Source organism: Elgaria multicarinata, chromosome 1 (assembly GCF_023053635.1).
Source record: "Elgaria multicarinata webbii isolate HBS135686 ecotype San Diego chromosome 1, rElgMul1.1.pri, whole genome shotgun sequence".
Lineage (NCBI taxonomy): Eukaryota > Metazoa > Chordata > Lepidosauria > Squamata > Anguidae > Elgaria > Elgaria multicarinata.
Genome location: NC_086171.1, coordinates 40631577 through 40655994, shown reverse-complemented (window position 1 = coordinate 40655994; position 24418 = coordinate 40631577). Strand labels below are relative to the sequence as shown.

The following is a 24418-nucleotide window of genomic DNA, read 5'->3' as shown; positions in this document are numbered from 1 at the left end:
GCTATTCCCTGGAAATCCTGCTGTTAAAAGAACCACTTTTAATAGGGGTAATATCAGGAAAAAGTGAGCTCTTCTGCCACTAGATGGCGATGACTCAAGTAAAGGGAGGGGAAGCATTCAGTTCAAACCACATGGCCGCTCCTCTCCACTTGTGTAATGAAGCCCATAACAATAGCGCCAAAGAAGCAGGAAGCAAACGCACCGGGTAAGCAACACGATTTCCCCTTAATGTAGAGATGCTCCATATGTCTCAGTGGATCATGCTGAATTGCAGCAGGAGTCCTCCTCTGCAATTCATTCATCTGAACTCACAAGAGCCTTTCCCTGTTTAACTAACTTATTTTTGGCTGCAAACGGTTTGGGATTAAGTGCTATATTGGAAGTTTTTAGGCAACCAGCCCTCTCCTTCCCTGTCCCAATGCAGTTTGATTGACACTTCCGGTTTCCAAATTAGACGTGGCCATTTGGGTGGCTCCCAATGTGCTGGAGATCAGCCCTGCGCCACGGAAAGATGGCTGACCTTTGCCCTCCCTGCACGTGCTTCTGCAATTCAAATTGTCAATCAGGAACAGGAAGGGATGTCTCCTTCTACTTCCCCCCCTCCCCTCCCCACAGGTGAGCTATGGTAACCTTTATAAAGACCAACCAAACCACCACAAAATAGCACACAAGCTTTCAGGTTCTACAGAGCTCTGCATCAGGCTGGATCGGCGGAACCTGCAATATGTTGTACTATTTATTTTATTTATTTATTACATTTTTATACTGCCCAATAGCCAAAGCTCTCTGGACGGTTCACAAAAATTATACTATATCCTCCCCCGCTGAACAAAGCGCTCTGATTCCAGTCATGATGTTCCAATTCCTTCCTTCCCTTTTTCTTTTCCACAGGTCGCTGTATGTTTTATTTCATTATGTGTTACATTTATATCCCACCTGGTGAAATTCCTTCTTCATCACAACAGTTAAAGGGGGTTGGATAAATTCCTGCAGGAGAAGGCTATCCATGGCTACTAGCCCTGATGGTTCTGTGCTATCTTCAGTATTCGAGGCAGTAAGCCTGTGTGCTCCAGTTGCTGGGGAACATGGGTGGGAAGGTGCTGTTGCACCATGTCCTGCCTTGTTCATCCCTAGTCGATGGCTGGTTGGCCACTGCGTGAACAGAGTGCTGGACGGACCCTTGGTCTGATCCAGCATGGCACTTCTTACGTTCTTATAGCTGCAGGAGCCCTGCCCTCTTTTGGTCACGCTAGGCAGGGGTCCTGCAGTTGTTGGGATGAAGAGGAAATTTCACCAGGTGCTGCAGGTGGACAAATAACACCTGCTGAAATTCCCTTTTCAACACAACTGTTAAAGATGCAGGAGCCCTGTCCTCCTTCCCCTAGGGTCACCCTACAGCTGATGCGCCCTGCTCCGCAGGAAGAGCGAGAGACACCCAGAGCCCCGGCTCCTCCCCACTCCGGGGCAGGCCCTCGGCCAGGAGCTCAGAGAGGATCGCCGCATCCATGGAGCGGCCCGCGCTGAGGACGGCCCTGTGCCTCTTGCGGAACGACCTGCGCTTCCACGACCACGAGGTACAAGCCGCTGGGCGCCCAGGGCGCAACGGAGAACGAGCTGGTTAGGCAGCGGGCGAGGGGGTGGGGGGAGAGTACTACAGCTCCCAGCATCCCCCAGCCGGCATGCTGGGAGTCATAGGACGTGTTGTTGTTTTTCTGCAGGACTTCTTTCTCTCTCTCTTTAAAGTTGTAAACATTTTTTTCTGCAGGCTTTTTTTTTCCTGCCTCGCCATGCATAGGGATCGCGCTCGTAATTAATGGACCTTCCTGAACCTCCTCTCCGGCCATCCTTTGCATGGATCGGGGCTTTACTTTACATAACTTTCTTTCCAGACGCCTCTTGGAGCTCCGCCTCCTCCCTCCCCAAATCCCTTTTCCCCCACGTGCCGCTTTTGAAGCGTGTTGTGACATAACGCGTTAAGTTATAAAACATTGCGGGGCGCGCGGGCGCGCGGAAGTTTTAGCAAGAGCGCGCGCGCCGGATCAGGTGGCCGCGTCCGCGTTTGTCGACAGCCCCGTCGGGAACCCGAGACCCACCGACTTCCCTCCCCCCTCGCCGTTGATTTCCGTGCATGACCGGTGGAATGTCTGTCTGTCAGGCTGCTCTTAAAGGCGCAAGAGCCAAGCCCGTTTTAAAAAAGAAAAAAGTGGTGATGTCGATAATGATGATGATGTTATTCCCAACTTTCCAGACTACGTGGAAGTTCCTCCTTTCACTGCCGAATTTAAGCCAGATGCATTCTCCAGAACAGGGGTGGGCAACTAGTGTGCCCCCAAATGTTTTGTCCTACAACTCATAAGAATATAAAAAGAGCCGCGCTAGATCACACCAGGACTCCACCAAGTCCAGCATTCTGTTCACCCAGTGGCCACCCAGCCTTCTGTTTCCCAAGCTAAACAATCCCAGCTGTTGTAACCTTCCCTCATAGGGGAGATGCTCCAGCCCCTTAATCATTTTAGTTGCCCTTTTCTGCAGTTGCTGAACTGGATGACGTTTGGAAATGTCTGATCAGGCCATAAGGAACAGGAGCTCTTTCTGGGTTGTGTCCAGCCCCAAGCACAATCGCTGCTTAACCAGGGTATATCATCTGATGCATCTCCTTTCTGTCTCCACAGGTGCTCCACTGGGCACACAACAATGCAGAGCGTGTGATTCCACTCTATTGCTTTGATCCCCGCCACTACACAGGGACACACCACTACAGTTTCCCAAAGACTGGGCCGCATCGCCTCAGATTTCTCTTGGAAAGTGTGAAAGACCTCAGGGAGACGCTCAAGGAGAAGGGCAGGTGGGTGCAAGTTCAGCAAAGTACGTTTTGAACCCTGTTATATAAATAAATAATAATAATAATAATTTGTTTATTTATTTTATTGCATTTTTACACCGCCCCATAGCTGAAGCTCTCTGGGTGGTTCACATAAGATTTTAAAAAAAAAACACTTAAAAACAATATGCAAAAATTTAAAACCACAAAAACATGCAAAATGCACGTACGTTTAAAACCACTATAACAACTTTACAAACGATGAGCCCAAAAACAGACCCAGGCTCATTTCATATTGCTAAAGGCCTGGGAGAACAGAAAAGTCTCGACCTGGCGCCAAAAAGATGACAATGTCGGCGCCAGGCGGGCCTTGGCAGGGTTTAGTGCTTTCGCTGCGATGGTGTTGGCCAGACTTGATCCACTGAATTAAACAGTCCAGGAAAATATCTGGCCTGCAAAACTCAACCAATGGAGATAAGTGTTACCTGCTGCTAATAATGCCTGCCAAGCCGTTGTTAAAGGTGCAGGAACAGGTGTTGGTGAAGAAGGTGGCAATTCCACCCTTGATGGTTGGTTGCCCGTGCCACCTTCAGAATATATGAACATGCCTGCTATACAGAGTTGTTCCTTTTTGTCTGTGCAGAAATTTATTTATTTATTTATTTATTACATTTTTATACCGCCCAATAGCCGAAGCTCTTGGGCAGAAAGAAAGGAAGGGGTCATGCCTCTGTCCCCCACTTGTCATTTCCCCATGTCACTAGCCTGCCCCACATCATGATCATCCTAGGAAATGGTGGGTTTTTCTTTTAAAGGGGGAAAAGGGAGCCAGGAGGTCATGCCGCCATCCAGCGTAATACAGACAGCAGCTGCCCAATGAATTGTAAGTCCATTGCGTTAAGCAAAATCACTCTGCCATTCAATTTAGCCAGTCTCATTTCTTCCCAGTAATTTAGTGATACGGAAAGGGAAGCCAGAAGATGTGGTCCGTGACCTTATTGTCCAAGTTGGTTCCGTGGCTGCCGTGGCCTTCCATGAAGAGGTAACAAGAAATCTTTCGCCGTTTCAGGCCTTAAAGAAAAGTCAGAAGGGTAGTCGTCTTAAGTCGGTGGTAGAATCTCATCTCTTGCGGAGAGACCGGGTTCTCCTATGGGTAAACAAATTCCACGCAGAATATAAACTGGTGAAGGGTTGTAGCTCACCAGCAGAGCACTGGTTTTGCATGCACAGCGTTCCAGGTTTATTGCTCAGAAGGATTTCAAGTAGCAAGGTGAGGAAAGGCATTTCTCTGCCGGAGACCTTCAAGCAGGCAGGTGGGCAGCCTTGGGCTAGCAGCCTAATTTCTTAATTAAGCTGCAAGTGATCAGTTTAGACCTCTGGCAAAAGAGACCTATCTCTCCTCTGGAAGCCCGTTGGATGTCCGAATAATTTGGACATCCGAATCTCACTCCGAATCCGGAGTGGGTTGGATTCAGGCCGAGGCGGATCGGGTCCGATTCGGATGCTCCGAATTGGCCTCCGAAGTGGGTAGAGGGAGACATGCACAGCCCTAAATATTTGCTGTGGTTTGAATAAGGACAAAGGTATTTTTAAATCCTGTGCTACACAGGATAATAATCGCACCACTGCAATGGTGTCATGACCCAACAACATTTTGTGAATGGCAACTGTTAAGGCACTTATCACTGTCTGCATGTTTTGCGTTTCAGTTCCCTCTGATAACACACAGTTTACATCCAGTGGAGGCTGGTGGCTGTGATGTCGGTGGAGCTGCGAATCCATTCTGGAATGCTGGGAGTTGTAGGACTTTTCTTTTCTTTTTAAACAATGGAGTCTCGTGGGGCCTACATTAATGGGGTGGTGAATCCAACCTGAGTTTCCATCAGAACCTGCCAGAACTCTAAAGGAGCTATCGAAACTACTCATTTGGAGGGTAGGCTTCAGCACCTTGGACAGCTCGTTTAGAGTTCTGCCTGCAACCCAGAATGAATTCACAGCCCCACCGAATTTGGAGCCACCAGCCTCCACTGTTTACATCTCCTCACTCATAGGTGTTAGTATCTAAATCTGCAAATTTGAACTTAACCTTTCATGCAACTGATGAAGCAAGAAGTGTCCACAGAAGCTTAGGACAAAATTACCAGCCTTGAAGGCACCACGAGACTCTGTTGTTTTTGCTGCCTGCTCTGAACGTTCTCTGACTTTGGGTTCCCCTTGGCTCTAGGCTACAAAAGAAGAGCTGGATGTCGAAAAGGCGTTGCTCCAGGTATGCAGCGAGCAGGGGGTGGCAGTGCAGAAGTTCTGGGGATCGACTCTCTTTCACCGGGATGATCTGCCCTTCAAACACATTTCCAGGTGAATTGTGGGTCCTGGGCGTTACAGCAAATGTGGGAAGTTTGAAAGGGAGGGAGGGTGGTGGTCATCTTCTGCTTCTAACTCACCTTTGTTTCCTCACCACGGAGCCTTGCTATGCGTGGCCCCATGAAAGACCCGAATCTATTTCCCAGAGTCTCTGGGCAACATCCCCCTCACCAGAAGAGGCTGGTGGCTCCGATGTCAGTGGGGCGGTGAATCCGCTCCGGGTGTCTGTCAGAACTCTAAAGGAGCTCTCCAACCTTGGATAGCTCCCTTAGGGTTCTGATGGAAACCCGGAGCGAATTTACCACTCCACTGACATCGGAGATATCAGTCTCCGCTGCCCCTCACCTACTCCTGGGATTCCAAATGCATGTTTGTGGGGTGCTGCCTTTTATTTATTTATATATTTATTTTTGCATTTATATCCCGCCTTTCTTCCTCCAAGGAACCCAAGGCGGCATACATCCTCCTCTTCCTCTCCATTTTTGTCCTCACAACAACAACCCTGTGAGGTGGGTTGGGCTGAGAGTCTGTGACTGGCCCAAAGTCACCCAGTGGGTTTCCCTGGCCGAGTGGGGACTAGAACCCGGATCTCCTGACTCCCAGTCCGACACTCTAGCCGCTACACCACACTGGCTCGCCTGACACCACAATGGCTGTCCTCAAAACGATAGCCTTATCGTTTTGAATTTTCCTTCCCTCACAAATTGTCCCAGGGCAGCTCCCCAGCCTCTTGAATCGATTCTAGGATAGCTGTAAAAAAAAGGGGGGGGAAAGAACTCGATTTTTAGCAGGTGCCCATTAGTTAGGTGGTGATCAGCGCAGGGAAACCTTCTGATTGTGGTATGAAAACTGGGGAGAAGGGGGGGGCAATAAATGTAGGCAGAAGGTTTCAGATTCCATCCCACCTGTGCCCAGATGAAAAGGATTGTGGGTAGAGGGCTGGAAAACACCCTGCCCATACCAAGATCCCAGAGGTACGCTGCAACGTCACAGACCCTTTACACTATGCCCGCCGCCTAAACCCTTCTCAGGCCAAGCACCTGAAAAACTGAGGGGAAAAGGAAAGGAACCTCTCATGCAAGCACTTGAGTCATTGCTGACTCCTAGAGGGACGCCGGCTTTCGCTGACGTTTTCTTGGCAGGCCTTATAGCGGGGTGGTTTGCCGTTGCCTTTCCCAGCCGTTATTACCTTTCCCCCAGCTAACTGGGTACTCATTTTACCGACCTCGGAAGGATGGAAGGCTGAGTCGACCTGAGCCGGCTGCCTGAAACCAGCTTCCGCTGGGATCGAACTCAGGCCATGGGGAGAGTTTTGGCTGCAGTAACTGCCGCTTACCACTCTGCGCCACACGAGGCTATAAAACCTTTCTCCTAGCTATGAGGGAAACAGGTTTAATATAGAATCTCTCAAAATATACTGTGGGAATACTCTGGTGTGGGTGTTTAATAACTGTAAGGCAGGTAATTAATGCCAAGCTGTCACGTGGTAACTGGTAGCTAACAAAATAATAATAAGTTTATTGTTGATTAAAAGCTTTAAATCAAAATATAATACTTTCAATCCTGCCTGATCTAAACTCTCCGCACATCAACCACCTCACTCTCTTCACACCAGTTCTAAGTCCCTAGAATCGAAACACCTCAATAAACAACTCTCTCTCACTCACTCCTCAAATGCCCAACACTCTCCTTATATAGTCCTTCCCCCCCACCTATTACATCATATACCACACCCACTCAGTTCCAACATTTCCACACTTGCCAGACATACTAAACTAGACATATACAAGATACTCAATTGTGGGGTAACGCCACCAGCCACAGCTCGGCCGAAGGTGTAACCATGTCCATATGTTTACTGAAGTTAGCCTTCCCTCAACCAGATTGGATGGACTACAAGTTACATCGGTCACAGCCAGCACGGCGTGTGGCTGTACCCCAGCTCCTCTATGCATAGACTTGCTCTTTCCAATTTGGGACATGGGGCCTAGACAGCAGTCCCCATCCTAACCTCCCTGTTGCCCACCCAGGCTACCCGACGTCTATACTCAGTTCCGCCAAGCCGTGGAGTCGCGGGCAGCAGTCCGCCCTCCGCTAGAGATGGCTCCTCAGCTGAAACCGCTGCCACCAGAGGTGGAAGAAGGGCATGTCCCCAACCTGGAGGATTTTGGCATGACAGGTAGGAATGGTTCTGCCTCAGCACCAGCTTCCATTTTCACCGACCTGCATTGTCACGGCGGCGCAATGTTCTAGAAAAAGGAGGACACGTTTTCCCCCATTCAAAACGCTCGGATGTCTTTAAAGTTTAGCAGTTTTTGGTTCTGCGAAGTTTCCAAATACTTAAATTCCTTCCTTAACAAAAACTGATCATAAAACTTGAGCTATGTACACAAAGTAACTCAGGGTTGGGGTAAGGCTGGATTTCTGCCACAGGCTGTCAAGTTTGGTTTGTGTGGTGTGTGTTTTTCACTTGTGTGTGGAGTTGCACCGTTTAGGGGGCCTTCCTATGCATGTTTAGACAGAAAAATATTCTGTAACTCTTGAGTATTTCCCAGCCGACCTGGCTGGCTGGGGAATGCTGGGAGTTGTAGGATTTTTTTTCTGCCTAAACATGCATAGAACTGGGCTTTTATATTTCTCGATTCAAATTTATTATTCTGCATAGATTTCTGCTTATTTATGCAGTCTTTTAAACTTAATGAAAGAGAGAGATGGTAGGTTGAAGCCTGCTGTAATTATTTAACATTTCAGATGTTCAAAGCATTTCCCATACATTTTCTCAGTAACTGCTACAACGGTCCTGTAAGGTAGGTCAGTATGAGTATCTTGGCTCATTCTGTTAACCGTTAACTAAGACTTCCCAATGTAGAATTGCAGCAGAAACCAAGAAAGATCTGAGCCATTGAGTATCCTGAGTATCTGATGTGAAGTGGAGCACAAGCTATGCTTATTTAGGTAAAACGGCGTCACCAAGAAGGATGTATCAACAGATCTGATTTGGGGGAACTCCAAAGTGTGCAGAAGGAACAAAATCATCATTAGACCCAACCAACCTTGCCCCACAACTGGTCCCATTAGGACTGACTATGCTCAGTGGTCACAGAATACTGACTGACTGTTGGCAGGGATGGATGGAAAATTGGGTAGGAAGTGAAATAGAATGGAGTATCGATGAAGAGGGTATGGCTGGCGAACTGGAGCACTAAACGGGCATTCCACGCTGCAACATTTTGTTGTGGGTCCCTCTAGTACCAATAAGATAATCTGGGGTTTCCCATTGCGGGGTTTGGAGGGGTATCTTCATGGCAGAAATTCATCTCTCTCCCCTGCTAATGGCTCACATTCGTCCTGACATTTTCCTTGGCAGATCCATCGCGTGATCCCCGTTCTGCCTTCCCTTGCAACGGAGGGGAGACACAGGCCTTAAGGAGGCTGCAGCATTACTTCTGGGAGACGGTAATTAGAAATGTGCCATTTTGTTTTAAGGAGGGGCCATTACACAATGGCAGAGGTCCCATTTTGCATGCAGGTGGTCCAAGATTCAGATCCCAACAGTTCAGGTTGCAAAGGTCAGGAAGGAAAGCCGGCGAAGAGTTGAAACCCTGGAAAAACCTTCCAACAACCCTGCAGTGTGGGCCAGTGTTATCTCCATACTGCCGGTCAGAGCAGGCCATGCTGCTGGGCGAGGTGGTCAGACTCAGCAGGTTTTGTTCTGACAGCAGTAGTCAGTTTGATATGCAGCTAAAAAAGCCTTCCCTAAGTGGGTGCACTCTAAATGTGTTGGACTGCAACTTCCAGGTGGCTGGGAATGATGGGCTTTGTAGTCCCAACACCTCTGGGGGCAGGGGTACCAGCTTCAGGAAGACTGAGCTAATATGTCCAGCACCACCAGAGTATGTTTATGTACACACACAAACACACACTCTACAATTAGATTAGTTCGTTTAATTAGTCAAACAATTGATCCGTTTATAAAGGGACATGCAGTTAATGAGGCATGGATTTCCTTCAACCTGATAAGTATGTATAAGGCTATATAAAAATGTGGGTGTAAAACTGAATGAAAATGCTATTTTTGGGGGGGGGGTTGAATGCCACACAGGACACCTGCCCGCCCACCCCATGGCAGAGTGCAAATCCACGCTTTTCCAAAGCATCCTTTGGAAGCCACTGCTATCATCATGTACTTCAACCCGGTTGGGAAGGGCTTAGTTTATTTATTTATTTATTTAGAATATGCTCCCCACTGAAAAATTTCGGAGCGATGTACAAGGTAAAATGAAAATAAAAACAGAATAAAACAGTTAAAACAAAATTTAAAAAGAAGCAAAAATCAGAAATCCAAGGCTGCATGTTAAAGAAAGGCTTCTTGGAATAAAGATGTTTTCAGGAGGCGTCGGAAGGAGTACAAGGTTGGCGCCTGCCTGACCTCCAGAGGCAGGGAATTCCACAGGAGGGGGGCCACCACGCTGAAGGCTCTTCCCCTGGTGGATTCCAATCGAAGGATGGATCTAGGTGGGACCACCAGGAGCAGGCCCTCGGATGACCTCAGTGACCGGGCAGGTTGGTAAGGGAGAAGGCGCTCTCTCAGGTATCCTGGTCCCAAGTTGTTTAGGGCTTTGTACATAAGTACAAGAACCTTAAACCTGGCCCGATAGCGAATAGGCAGCCAGTGTAGTTCCCTCAGCAGAGGAGTTCCATGCTGGAAAGGGGCAGCTCCAGACAACAGCCGAGCTGCAGCATTCTGCACTAGCTCCAGCTTCCGGAACAGCTTCAAGGGCAGCCCCACATAGAGCGCCACATAGTTACAGGGAGGGACTGTAGCTCACTGGCACAGCACTTGCTTTACATACAGAAGGTCCCCGGTTCAATCCCCAAGTAGGGCTGGAAAAAAAATACTGCCTGAAACCCTGGAGAGCAGCTGCCAGTCAGTGTTGACAATACTGGGCTAGATGGACCAATGGTCTGACTCAATATAAGGCAGCTTCTTATGTTCCTATTTCACAAGTGGGTAATTCCTCTTGCTGGTCACAAGAGGTCTCCCTAAGCTGTGGAAACTCGTTCCCTTGCTTAGGGATATCACAGAAATCCATTTGGGAGGAAGAGTTAAAGATGAGCTTTCCTAGGTTTGCCCCCCACCCCCACCCCGTGGACTCCATTCTGGTTCCTGCTCCACCCACCCACCCACCCCTGGCTTGATCTGCAGCAAGTTGGGCCAGTTTACAGATTTTCCAGGCATTTGGTGCATTTTGGGAGGTTCCACAATTCACACAAATTTCTGAGCAATTCGCACAAATTGTGGAACTTGCCCAAAAGAGTGCGCAATATATATAAATATATATATATATATATATATATATATATATATATATATATATATTTCTTGGAGTTTAGGGAAAAGTCTGCATCCTGGTTTGCAAATGCAAATCGAGTCATACATGCCATGGAACTCTGCCAATTAAAAAAACAACCTGGATCTCTCGGTGACGGACATTCCTACTTACGAAGCTCAATTTGCAGTCTCTTGCATTCATTCTCTAAAGTCCTTTTATGTTTCCTTTGCTTGAAAATGCATACCATGTTTTCCTCTGTTTGCACAGAACCTCGTTGCTTCTTACAAGGAGACCCGCAATGGATTGATAGGACTGGATTATTCTACCAAGTTTGCACCATGGTAAATGTCTTGCGCACTCTTAACTTGACCGACTATTGGATGACCCCATCAGTGGACATCACCCAAAGTACATTCTAAGGTGCAGCCGGGCTGCATGCTGTACCTGTCCCCATCAATAGCAATGGAGTCCCAAAGCTTATAGGAAGGTCACTTTGCATCATCGCAGGGCAAACAGTGACATGGTCGGGCAACAGGGTAATGCCAGTTAAGGCTTTGGGATCCAATTTAATTTGATTTAAAATGGGATTTAATCAACACAAGGGGGACTTGTAATTAAATAGGTGTTGCCCAAATCCTTAGGGTGGGGCAGGCTATACATTCAATTAAATAAAACAAATAGTGGGTGTTCTGAGCTCAGGTTTAGCACATAAGAACATAAGAAGAGCCCTGCTGGATCAGACCAAGGGTCCATCTACAGTAGTCCAGAACTCTGTTCACACAGTGGCCAACCAGCCATCGGCCAGGGACGAACAAGCAGGACATGGTGCAACAGCACCCTCCCGCCCATGTTCCCCAGCGACTGGTGCACACAGGCTTACTGTCTCAAATACTGGAGATAGCACACACCCATCAGGGCTAGTAACCATTGATAGCCTTCACCTCCAGGAATAAATCTTATGTAGATTTCTATACTGCCCCAGAAAGCTTTAGCTATGTAATATTATTATTATTAGATGGCATTCCACCCCAAGAGGTCACTTCCCTAATAATATTCTGCCTTTGCTTTTCTAGGCTGGCCCTGGGCTGTATTTCGCCACGGTATATTTATGAGCAAATCCGAAAATATGAAAAGGAGAGAACAGCAAATCAGAGCACCTATTGGTAGGATATGATCTGTGTGACTTGCCTTGGAAACATTAACTTGAACAGAAGAACATGAGGGAAGGGGGAATTAATCCCTTCATCCACATTCTCTCATCTCCGCCTCCTGTAGCCATTGGCTGGACTTCTATGATGTCACAGAATGCTTACTGACATTGTAATAGCTTGGTGTGGGAAATCAGTCAAGCTGAGCTTCTGTGATGTCATGGGATGATCATTACCGTTCTGATGAGGGCGGGGGACAATCTATCAGCAACAGGTAATACAAGGGATTTGAAAGGTTGGTTTTTACTAGCACTGTGATGAATTTGCACCCAGGGAAGCCACAATATACAACCCACTTCGGATGTCTGGCTCTTGCTTCGGATCTGGAACCGAAGCAGATCGGACTGGGCCTGAAACAGCCAGAGGCAGATCAGGACCAATTCGGAAGCTGTAAATCCACCTCCAAAGTAGATGGGGCAGGGGGCGGTCCCTGCTCAGCCCTACTTTTAATAAAATCAAAACTGCCTTGCTCAGTTTTCAGACACTCAGCAGGCAACAGCACAAAAGCCCCAAGGGAGAAAGCCCTGGTAAAGTCCTTTAGAGCAGGGGTCCCCAACCCCCGGGCCACGGACTGGTACCGGTCCGTGGCCTGTTAGGAACCAGGCTGTGTAGATGAGCTGCTTTCACCCACCCACCCCCACGCCCACCCCAGCATACCTGGGCGCAGGGCGCCATCTCGACCGCCCAGCCGAAGCGAAGCCAGGACGCTGGAGTGGGGTGGGGGTGGGGGGCTTCCCAAAACCATTCCCTCAACCCCCGGTCCGTGGAAAAATTGTCTTCCACGAAACCGGTCCCTGGTGCCAAAAAGGTTGGGGACCGCTGCTTAGAGGGCACTTCAGAAAACCCAAACAGCCAGCAAGGCTGCAAAGACAGGAAGGGGTAAAAATGGTAAAGTAAAGAGCACAGACGGACCTCTTTTGCAGGGAAATGAAGAAGTTACAAAAGGGCAGGTGGGTTTCAACACAGCACTAGTTTATCCAAAGGAAGCCCTTGCTCAAGCTAGAGGGCAGGGCCAAATTGATTAGGAGTGCCAGTCCCAAAGTATTTTGGCTTCCAGTTGAGCCACAAAAATGGAAGGGTGATCCCAATGCGAGGCAAACAGGGACTGCATCATAGAGAGGCAGGGGTAGAGGGACTCCCCTGCTTGCATCGCTGACAGCTCCCAGCTGCACACAGGAAGTAAGACCTCTGTGTGTGTGTGTGTGTGTGTGTGTGTGTGTGCGTGCGTGTGCGTGTGCGTGTGCTATAGTTTCCCTTATTCTGGATACTGGACAGGCGGGGAGGCTGATGTTTTGAAACATGTCCAGAGGCAAGATGGCCAATGGGAGGAGCAGAGTTGGCTGTAACCTGGAAAGTAGAAACATGAGGGAGAGATGGGAAAGAAGAAGAAAAGTGGTGCAGTGGTTAATAATACTAATACTAATAATAATAATAATAATAATAATAATAAATATTGCACTTTATTCCAGAGTGCATTCCAATTAACCAAAACATGCAAAACAACAGTATAAACAAAAATCAATAAATGCACATTAGATAAACTACTAACCAGAAATTAAACTGAGTTGAGGGAAGGTATTAAGGACGGGGAAGAGCTTCACACTGGGCTGAAGTTCACAAGGGGAAAAGTACTGTTGGACGGAGAAGGGGAGACCAACCAAGGGAGTTCTGGAGACGGTGAGCCGCAGGAACGTAAGAAGAGCCCTGTTGGATCATACAAAAAGGCCTAGCTAGGCCAGTATCCTGTTTCTCATAGTGGTCAACAACCAAGGATATAGAAACACCCCAAAGTTCAGGGATATTTTCTTGGTCAAACAAGGCTGAACTGGAACAGGAAGCCCTTTTATACTCCTTCCTGTCTAGGGGGAATCCAATGGCCAGCCTGTGTGGGCAGAGTCCGTCCAGGGCCTGTGTGTGCTTCACTGAAAAGACGCCACTTGATTGCGTGCTGCCATTTGGTTTTAATTGGTCTTCTGCCCTTTTTTGCACAGCTCCCTCTGGGCTTTTGCAGGATTATGGTACCTGGCGGCCATTACGTCGCTCCACCAAGCCCTTTCTAGATCCCACAGGCCTTGTGGAATAGGTTGTGCCTATTCACAAAACTCTGAGAGATCAGCCATGTTTTGAGGGTTGCGATTGTAGACGAGAGGTGTTGCCTGTGTGTGTGTTTCCTCTAGGGTACTCTTTGAACTGACATGGAGGGATTACTTCCGGTTTGCGGCCCTGAAATATGGCACAAAGATTTTCTTTTTGAGAGGTGAGTTTATTTGTTTATTTTACCCTGCTCTTCAGGCTTCCATGTGATCAATAAAAATAAGAGAGTCCCTGCCTGCTGACGTACGATCTAAAAGAGATGATGCAAAAGGCGAGGGGGAAGCATGAGGCAGGAAGAGGAAAAAAAGCAAGCTCTGGGACTAATCGTGAAAGTAAATAGCAGTTCTTATAAAGTCCCAGGTGGAAGCAGTTGAGGGAGAGGAGGAGTCTGATGAAGCTGCTGCACGGTGTTTGCATGATGCTTTTTGCAACGTCTCAGTCCCTCTGCTCCTGTCAGCTTGGGCCATTTCCAGAGGAGAAGGTCATTGCTTATGTAGGTAAAATAAAAATAAAACCCTCCACGCAGAAGAAAGAAGCATAAGCAGGTTTGCAGAACTACAAAAGAACCTTTTGGGGGCGGGGAACCTAGAGTGGGGCTGCAAAAACAATGGAATACCCTGAATAGAATCGCTCCACACTGCAACATTTTGTTGCAGGCCCCACTTGTCTGATTTATAACTCATGAACGGAGCTGGCTTTGCAAGGGTGGAACAGCCCTCAGTTTGATACTGCTGTCTAATGCTCAGTGGATTCTTTCACCCTGCCCTCAAATCCTCATATAGGACTCCAAGATAAAGATGTCTGCTGGAAAAAGGACCCCAAACTGTTCAATTCTTGGAAAGGTCAGTGAACTAAGGCCAGTCCGGCGTGTGAGAGTCACCTTTCATTTTCCCCGTTGGCAGTCAAAGGCCTTAGCTAGACCTACCGTAAAGTCCGGGGGAGAGGAGGGGAGACCTCGCGTTGTGAATAATGCGAGATCTTGCCCCTGTTTACACGCAAGGTGTGACGACCTCAGGAAGAGAGGCATCGCGCCCGCCATTTTAATTTTTTTTTAAAGGGACAGGAGCACACGAACGCTCAAGTGACTCAAAGTAAGTTTTTTTTTTTAAAGATTCCCCCCGCCCCCCCCCTAGCCCCGATGGGCACAGCGCGGCTCCCAGCTCCGTGTGGAAACGGGCCACTCATTCTGCAGTCTCGGGCTCAGCCCGAGACCACAGAAAAAGCGGGGCCAAAGGGTAGGGCTGTATCCCGGGGCAAGGGAGGGATGATCCCTCCCTGATCCCGGGATCCCCTATGCGTCATCTGGACGCACAGGGATGATCCTGGGTATCACCCCGGGATATAGCCTGGTCTAGCTAAGGCCACAGACTCCTTAGAGCAGCGTTCCCCAATCCGTGCCCTTCCAGAATTATAGTCCGACACATCTGGAAGGGTCCGGGGTTGGGGAAGGCTCCTTAGAAGGATCCAGTGTCCCCTATATGTGACTTCTTTCCCCTACAGAAGGAAGAACCGGTATTCCCTTCGTTGACGCCAACATGCGTGAGTTGGCCGCGACAGGCTTCATGTCCAACAGAGGGCGCCAGAACGTGGCCAGTTTCTTGACCAAAGACTTGGGCCTGGACTGGCGGATGGGAGCAGAGTGGTTTGAATCCCTGCTGGTAGGATGGAGCAGTTCTGCTTATTGCCAGGAAACAGGTGTTTTTGTGTGAAGTTGGTTTGCTACTGCCTAATGACTTCTCAGAAGCCTGAAAGGGTCATGTGTGCCCAGCTTCAAAGCCGTTTCCATCCACCTAGGCGAAACTGTCCATTTCTAATGTTTTAGTCTTAAATTGGGTTCACCCCAAATTTTGAGAGTTTTTCCAACCTTAAATTGGGTTCATCCTGAACGTTGAGAATATTCTTACTTTTTTGTGTGCATATTTCTCCCAATACACACATTTTTGTATGTAATTCGGCCTAATATACACAATTTTGCAAGTAATTTTCCTAATATAGTACATTTTTAATGTTATTTTCACTAACACACACACATATTTGCCCGCAGTTGTTTGGAGAACGCCACCGCAAAATTCGGAGAAATGTGAATTTCAGTTCGTACAGTGTTTCAAAAATGCGAAATTAGGTATCTGCATTAAAATGTGAACGAAACGAATTTTCCCCCCATTCCACATTACCATATGGTTACCAGAAGCAAAATGTTGTGCAGAAAAGCAAATGTGTGCACGTTTTCCACGATTTGCCTAATAATAAAGGTCACTGAATTCTATTTGTCTTGTGGCAGAATTTAGATTTTAAAGAAAAAAATTAAGGAAGCGAAAATCCTTGATCTCATCTCCTGATGTCAAAAATGCAAAAACAAAAATTAAAAGCAGAGCTCTGTGTGTGTCGGCTGGGGAGGCGGGCAGTAATGGGAAGATAAACCTTTTTCCCTGGCACTGATTAAAAATAGTCGCCCCACTTTCCAAAGCTGCTATCAGCTGTCCTGCTTTCAAACTTAATTTTTTCCAAAAACTTAAAAAAAAACACCTAAGCTTTAAAAAATATGTGTTGGAAAACCTTGTCACAGATGTGAGAGACTGAAAGAACTGGGCATGTTTAGCCTGGAGAAGAGAAGATTGAGGGGGGAGACATGATAGCACTCTTCAAATACTTGAAAGGTTGTCACACAGAGGAGGGCCAGGATCGCTTCTCGATCCTCCCAGAGTGCAGGACACGGAATAATGGGCTCAAGTTACAGGAAGCCAGATTCCAGCTGGACATCAGGAAAATCTTCCTGACTGTTAGAGCAGTATGACAATGGAACCAGTTACCTAGGGAGGTTGTGGGCTCTCCCACACTAGAGGCCTTCAAGAGGCAGCTGGACAACCATCTGTCAGGGATGCTTTAGGGTGGATTCATGCATTGAGCGGGGGGTTGGACTCGATGGCCTTGTAGGCCCCTTCCAACTCTGCTATTCTATGATTCTATATACACACATATTTTGGCCTTCGTTATTGAGGGCGCAATCCTATGAATGTTTAGGTAGACAAAAGTCCTACAACTCCCAGCATTCCCCAGCCAGCCATGCTAGCTGAGGAATGTTGAGAGCTGTAGGACTTTTGTCTGTCTAAACATGCATAGGGTTGTGCTTTATTATTATTATTATTATTATTATTATTATTTATTTATTTATTTATTTATTTATTTATTTATATAGCACCATCAATGTACATGGTGCTGTACAGAGTAAAACAGTAAATAGCAAGGCCCTGCCGCATAGGCTTACAATCTAATAAAATCATAGTAAAACAATAAGGAGGGGAAGAGAATGTCAACAGGCACAGGGTAGGGTAAGCAGGCACAGGGTAGGGTAAAACTAACAGTATAAAGTCCGCACAACATCAAGTTTTAAAAGCTTTAGGAAAAAGAAAAGTTTTTAGTTGAGCTTTAAAAGCTGCGATTGAACTTAAATGGATTTAGAAAAATTAGGGAAAACCAGGAATATGTGTGTGTGTGTGCAAATTATAGCCTGCAAGGATAATTCTGGCAACTCATGCCATGCCCATCTAAGGGAGTCCAAAGCAAACCCTCCCAAGGTAATTGGAGAGAGAAAAGATGACACTGCCACTTCTTAACCATTGTTGTTTTTATGCTTTTGTCCGTTTAAAATTTTTTGTATATTTGGTTTGAATGCTCACTGTTTTTAAGCTTTGTAAACTGCCCAGAGAGCTTTGGCTATGGGACGGTATATAAATGTAAATAATAATAATAATAATAATAATAATAATAATAATAATAATGATAATAATAATCATCGCTCATGTGTATTTGCTTCCTACGTCCAAGGTGGATTACGACGTCTGCAGCAACTACGGGAACTGGTTGTACAGCGCCGGCGTTGGCAACGACCCAAGAGAAAACAGGAAGTTTAACATGATTAAACAAGCCTTGGATTATGATGGCGACGTAGGTCCTCGCCGGGAAATGTTTATACCGAATGCTGCACTTTGGGTTTTTCTGTTTCTTTGGTTACCTTGGGCTAAAGGCCCACCAGGGATTTGGGACAGTTAACCCCTTTTACATCAGGGCGTGTGAGATGGGAGGCGGGAAGGGACATTTTAGTCCAACACGTCCTGACTGTCATGTTGGAGGAGGCTGTATTATGTCCCTGCTTTTCAGCTGCGTTTTGATCCCATAGCTACTTGCAATTCAGAAGAATGCACACAAAGGTACAATCCTAATAAGGATACGAAGGGGTCGGCAGGGCTGCCTCTTCCAGTCCTTGGAGGCGGGCAACACAGTGCAGCTCCCAGATTCTTCCCTTGCTGAGCAAAGGGACAGAAGTAGCTCCAAACTGTACATGTGGCCTGGTCCTTCTTGGGTTTAAAGTGCAGGTGATTATATGTTTAAATGCGTCCCTGTTCAGGGAAGAGAGAAAATCCCTGCAGATGGAAAACCAGCATGTCAGGAAGGCTGTTATAACCCTGACATGCTAGCTTTCCCCTTGCAAGGAAGTGGGTTTTTTTTTAATTTGTTAATGTGGCAGGGCATTTCAACATACGACTTCTCCTCCTACACTCTCAGGTGGGGCAATCCAGGAAGGATTCCTCTGTGTACTTTCCCCTTTACCTTTCATAAGAACATAAGGAGTGCCATGCTGGATCAGACCGAGGATCCATCTAGTCCATCACTCGGTTCACACAGTGTCCAACCAGCTGTTGACCAACAAAGCAGAACATGGGTGCAAAAGCACCCTTCTACCCATGTTCCCCAGCATCTGGTGCACACAGGCTTACTGCCTTGGATACTGGAGGTTGAACATAACCATCAGGGCTAGTAGCCATGGATAGCCTTCTCTTCCAGGAAATTGTCCAACCCCCTTTTAAAGCCATCCAAATTAGTGGCCATCACTACATCTTGTGGTAACAAATTCCATAGTTTAACTCTGCGCTGGGTGAAGACGCACTTCCTTCATGGGATGACCCCATTGGGTTCTAGTATTTTGAGAGAAGGAGAAAAATGTCTCCCTATCTACATGCTCCACACCATGCACACCTCTGGCAGCCAAAACCATAGGTGAACTGCATCACTGATCACTTCGGCAGTCTTCGTTTGGGGAGCAAGACGGACCGTTCGACCTTTGCCTTACTGGGCCGGGCGAACTCAACTGAATGATTTGCCTTGGCAGGGAGATTACGTCCGGTTCTGGGTCCCAGAACTGCAGTGCATAAGAGGAGGAGACGTACACACTCCCTGGGCCTTGAGCAACGGTGCCCTCGCTCAGGCTGGTGTGATCCTCGGGGACACCTATCCTCTGCCAATCGTGATGGACCCAGCATGGAGACGGCACGTCCACCAGAAGCCGGTAAGTCCTGTGGCTAGGAGGTTGCACTTCAAGACCATGGATCAAATCTGGCCTGCCTGAGGTCCCAATCCACCCCCGGGAAATCCCCCAGATGGCCCTGCCCTCCTTTCCCCGAACACAGATTCTTAGGAGGGTTCCCAGATTCTCTCTCTCTCTCTCTGTGTGTTTTTCCCCATTCTAAAAGGCGGAACTGCCTCTCTTCAGACATTAGTTACTGGCAGTGACAGCTTTTAGCTACAACACGATGTTTTTGTATTCTTAGCTCCGCCCCTTTTACTTTTCGGCCCACCCACAACTGGAAAGCAGCCTCTGAGAACTTCTCTGAAGGAATGGGGTTTATTTGTCTACAGCACAGAGGCTGTTACAACATACAACGCTGTATGAAATACAACAGTACAAAAATCTAACACGTAGCGATACAGAATACCAATAAAAGTAACCGGAGAGTAACATTCCTTTACAAAAGGTCTGTAAGAGCTTATCTCCTTTGCAGCCCCACTGCAGACATCTTTTAAAAAATGTCAATGGGTTTTCCGTGTTGTTGTTGCAAAGGTAGGGGGGGCCCTTATTCGCAATGAAATTACTGTAATCTGCCCCCAAGTCATGGATAATGTCAACTTGGGGGGCAGCCTGCTCTTATTTTCAAAAGATCCCCCAGAAAATGAGCCCGGAGTTCCTTATATAGGGGACAGGATTACAGGAAATGCACTGGATCTTTTATTCAGCTTCTCTGAAACTCAATTTGGGCTTCCGGCTGAAAGCGCGTCCCCGCCCCTGTCCGGTGGAGAAATCAGCTGTGGTGGGTGATTCATCTGCACTTAAAAAATGCTGACTGGATTCCTTGCGGTGCATCCAAGGAGGCAACGCTGTGACAGACAATAAGAGGCTGTATTTAGTTGGGTTCAGTTCTACAACATCAAGAAGGCACCATGCCAGGTACACGCTTGTACCTGCCTATTCCTTGAACCTGCATTGAGCAGGGGGTTGGACTCGATGGCCTTATAGGCCCCTTCCAATTCTACTGTCGTGTCTCTCAGAACGCTCGTGTTTTCGATGGGAGGCAAATGACGAGGCTTGTTAAGTAATCCACAAAGCTTTTATTAATCAACAAACGTCTCTTCTACCTGAAGAGAGTCTACCTCTTGGAAACGACCCCCTAGGCAAAACTATGCAAACTAAGCAAGGCAATTGTCCATTCAAGAAGAGTAAGAAGTTACTTTTCAAATGCCTGTAACTTAGAACGCCTGTTGTGGTGGTAGGTTCTGGCGTAATCTCTCCGACTTTCTCACGCCCTCTTTACACGCCTTGCGTTTCAGCTTCCAGCGGATCCTAGCATCAGTTAGTGTTTCGGAATGCTCTCCTCTGGAAGAAAGCTCACTTCTCACTGAGTGTGTAGGATTTGGCCTTGAGGAGATAAGCTCTGGAGAGGGCTGACTCCCGGCTGGGGAATCGCCCGTGTGAGCTTCCTCCCCCACTGGTTACAGGCTGGCTGGTGTCTGGCGCTGTGTCTTCTAGTTCTGAATCCGATTCTGATTGATTACCTGAAACACCTTCTCCCAAAACAGGGGCTGTAGGGTTAGACATGACATCTACTATTCTACGATCTGTATGCCACTTTTCCACCATAAAACCATGCTCAAAGTGGCTTACAGTGACATCAAGAAAAACACATAAAACACAGCAACATTTCTAGATGACTAACAATTACTGAGGGCCAATGTGGTTTATTGGTTAGAGTGTTGGACTGGGAGTTGGGAGATCCAGGTTGTGGTCCCTGCTCGGCTGTGGAAGCTCACTGGGTGACTTTGGGCCAGTCACAGACTCTCAGCCCAACCTACCTCACAGGGTTGTTGTGAGGATACAATGGAGAAGAGGATTATGTACGCTGCCTTGGGTTCCTTAAGGAGGAAAAAGGGCAAGAAATAAATATAATAAATAAAAAATAATTACAAACCATTAAAAATAATAATATTGATCTCACGATAAATATACACCAACATTGCACAATCCAGTAATAACAAAAGTGAAATGCAAATGGGAATACAAAACACTGTCGATAGGCATATTAAAAAGATTATTATTGCCTCCCTTGTTGCGGTCTCTCAATCAGCAGCCCCCCTTGTTTCAAAGAATTGTAGAGTTGGAAGGGTCTATAAGGCCATCTAGTCCAACCCCCTGCTCCATGCAGGAATCCACCTTAAAGCATCCCTGACAGATGGCTGTTCAGCTGCCTCTTGAAGGCCTCTAGCGTGGGATTGCCCACAACCTCTCTAGGTAACTGGTTCCATTGTCGTACCGCTCTAAAAGTCAGGAAGTTTTTCCTGATGTCCAGCCGGAACCTGGCTTCCTGTAACTTGAGCCCATTATTCCGTGTCCTGAACTTTGGGATGATCAAGAAGGGATCCTGGCCCTCCTCTGTGTGATGATTTAGTAAGCCCCTCTCTTTTAATAGCCTGTCCCTGTGTACCACCACTGGGAGAACATCCATATATGAGATAGATGAGACAATTACACACCACCTCAGATTTAAGAATAAGAAGACCTCATCATCTTTCGTTCGCCTTCCACAGAAAATAATTCCTCCCTCTCTTTTCCTTGCAGCACAGCGGCGGTCCTGCTCCAAAGGGCAAAAGGGGCCCCTCGTACACTCCAAAACAACACAAAGATCGGGGAGTGGATTTTTATTTTTCTCGCAAGAAAGACTTGTCTTGAAGACTGTAGCTGTGCTTTCCTGGGAAAATGACCGAGTCTTTCTTGGCCCAATTCTTTTGGTTCTGGCAAGATTACCTTTCCCGATGTTCTGTTCTCCAGATGTGTTGGACTGCATCTCCCATAATTCCCAGCCAGCTGGGAATGTTGCACAAGCTGCAGCTTCCGAACTGTCTTCAAAGGCAGACCCACGTTAAATGTTGGAGAACAAACGGTTCCGCCTATGATATTAACTCTTGCAGTAGGGTAGGTCAGTTTGCCTGAACAAGGATTCTGCGTCTAACTTGAAAAGCTCACGAAGGCAAAAGAGAATCCAAATGAAAATACTGTCACCCCATGTATCTCAAAGTCTCTGGCCCTGTTCAGACAACACGCTAAACCATGCTGCTTAACCACAAAATGGTTAATGGAATGCATTAAGGTTAATGCAAACTAGATGGTAGCAAACCATGTTAGGCTTCAATCCTGTACTCACTTACCTGAGAGTAAGTCCCCTTGAACTCAAGGGGATTTACTGCTGAGTAGGTGTGTTTAGGATTACACTGTTAGGGTGCAATCCTATGCATATTTAAACAGAAAAAAAAGTCTTCCAACTCCCAAAATTCCCCAGCCAGCTAAGCTGAGCGTTGCAGGACTTTTTTCTGTCTAAACATGCATAGGGTTGCAGTTTTAATCACTCAGAAGTTATAAATATTTGTGGTGTTATTAAAGGCCTTATTTCTAGCTGTATTGGGGTAGGTTTTGTTTTCGCTAGCTCTTCTCTGTTCACAAAAGGCGTAAGAATCCAGGAAATGTTTTAGACACGCGTGCAGGCTTTGTTTTCTTTTGCTCAAATGATCCCAAGTATCAAACCTCTTTAGAAAATGTTAAGACAAATAAAATATTTTTTGGCATCGGTATGTTTTGTCTTCCCGATTTCCTTTCCACCTGCCCCAGGCAGTGATAGAATTTTGTAGACTAAGCAACAAAGTTCACTGTGTTACCATTGTGTAGCCTAACCTACCTTGCAGGATTGTTGTGATGATAAAATAGGAGTAGCCGGGCTAGGTACTTTCTGAGCTCTTTGGAGATGGAGCGGACTAAAAACAATAAATAAGTGAATGATAGTTGCATAAGTCACTTTACAAAATGCAATGGGCCATAACTTAATTGGAGTCAGGTCTCACTGGAACCTAAATCCTGAATGCCAACACTCAACCTTGAAGTCACATTCAGTAACAATAAAGACAATATCTTTGAACATGTGCAGAGTGCCTTTACCAAACGCTTTAACCATAACAACACTTGATATATCTTCCCCACTAGAATAGTGATCTACCAGGTTTTGCCAATTCTTATTTATTTAAAACCTACATGGCAGGACGGCTAGTTGCATGCATAGCAGACAGAATCCAACAGGTATTGCTTTCCCTGTCACTTCTCCAAGCAAAGGGAAAGCTGCATCAGTTGAATTTCTACCTTGCAACTATGAAAGCTTAGGACCCGCCCTCCCATTCTTTTCTCACAGATTGGAAGAGAGATCTCACAATCCTTGTTGCTCTGCTCATTTAGAGATGCCTTAGGGTGGGTAAGGGGGCGGGGCTGCCTTCTTGCCTTCCAGAGATGCATCATGAAGCTCCACATGTTTACTCGGAGGAAAATCCCATCGTGCCCAATGGAGCTTACTTCCAGATAAGTGTGGCCACGGATTGCATCCTATGGCTGAAATCCTAAGGAGGGTTTGTGCATGTCTAAGGCCATTGCTTTCAATGGGGCTATTACTTGGCAGAAATCTTCCGTGAACTCTGTAAGGCAGTCCTGTTGAATCTCATTTTGGGGGGCGCATTGGTGGTGGGAATGTGCAAAAGCAGTTGGTCGGGGTGGGGGTGGGAGGTGAATGTGACCCTCTGGGGGCCTAATTCGCCCTGAGGTTCAACACCCTTGCTGTAAGACAATCCTTGCTGGATCAGGAAGCAGGTCCATCTTCTACCCCAATTTATTTTTGCATCCCGAGAACCTGTTCCTCTTTGTGACCCCCCCCTCCTAGCCCAGTATCTTCTACCCTACAGGGGCCAACCAGGAAGCCCACCAGGATGACAACAAGGGATTAGCAGCCCACCACCATCTCCCAGGATCTGACAGCATCCAGCCTCTGAATGTGGTTGTCCCATACAACCATCACAGCCATAGACAGAACTGCTCTCGTGAAAGTGTCTGATCCGCTTTTTAAAGCTATCTGAGAGTACAATCCTATGCTGGTTTAGCATGGCTGGCTGGGGAATGCTGGGAATGAACTGTGCTGTCTGTCAGCAGATCTTGTAGCAGAGGGTTCCACCAGCTAACGCTGAGCGCAGAAGAACCTAAGAAGAGCCAGGCTGGATGAGACCAAGGGTCCATCGTTCTAGTCGAACTTTCTTTTCACACAGAGGCCAAACAGCTGCCCATAAAGCAGGACAGGAGCGCAGCGGGCCCCTCCCACCCATGTTCCTCACCAACTTCCTCCAATGCCAGAGGTAGCCCATAGCCACCAGGACAAGTAGCTACTGATAGCCTTCTCCTCCATGAATTT

At 47.1% G+C, this 24418-nt stretch overlaps 1 protein-coding gene across 2 annotated transcripts; it reads left to right on the top strand.

Annotated features, from left to right (window-relative positions):
* The first annotated feature begins 1496 nt into the window (after positions 1–1496).
* Positions 1497–23105, top strand: LOC134398862 (cryptochrome DASH-like). Of its 2 annotated transcripts, XM_063126452.1 has the most exons (15): positions 1497–1574; positions 2673–2845; positions 3770–3863; positions 5046–5176; positions 7213–7361; positions 8550–8638; positions 10783–10856; positions 11589–11678; positions 13901–13980; positions 14600–14659; positions 15318–15475; positions 17643–17762; positions 18985–19161; positions 21763–22291; positions 23086–23105. In XM_063126452.1, the coding sequence occupies exons 1-14, from the start codon at positions 1506–1508 to the stop codon at positions 21871–21873; spliced, it is 1575 nt and encodes a 524-aa protein (XP_062982522.1). In that variant the 5' UTR covers positions 1497–1505; the 3' UTR covers positions 21874–22291; positions 23086–23105. The 2 variants fall into 2 exon arrangements, with proteins under 2 accessions (XP_062982522.1, XP_062982531.1); XM_063126461.1 differs by lacking the exons at positions 21763–22291; positions 23086–23105 and adding an exon at positions 19424–19512.
* Positions 23106–24418: the final 1313 nt, after the last annotated feature.

Bases quoted from the DNA above. Each gene is read 5' to 3' on its own strand.
- LOC134398862 (XM_063126452.1), top strand. From the start codon at position 1,506: ATGGAGCGGCCCGCGCTGAGGACGGCCCTGTGCCTCTTGCGGAACGAC. The intron at 3,864-5,045 runs GTAACAAGAAAT...CCTTGGCTCTAG, and splicing joins CCGTGGCCTTCCATGAAGAG to GCTACAAAAGAAGAGCTGGA. The intron at 15,476-17,642 runs GTAGGATGGAGC...CCTACGTCCAAG, and splicing joins AGTGGTTTGAATCCCTGCTG to GTGGATTACGACGTCTGCAG.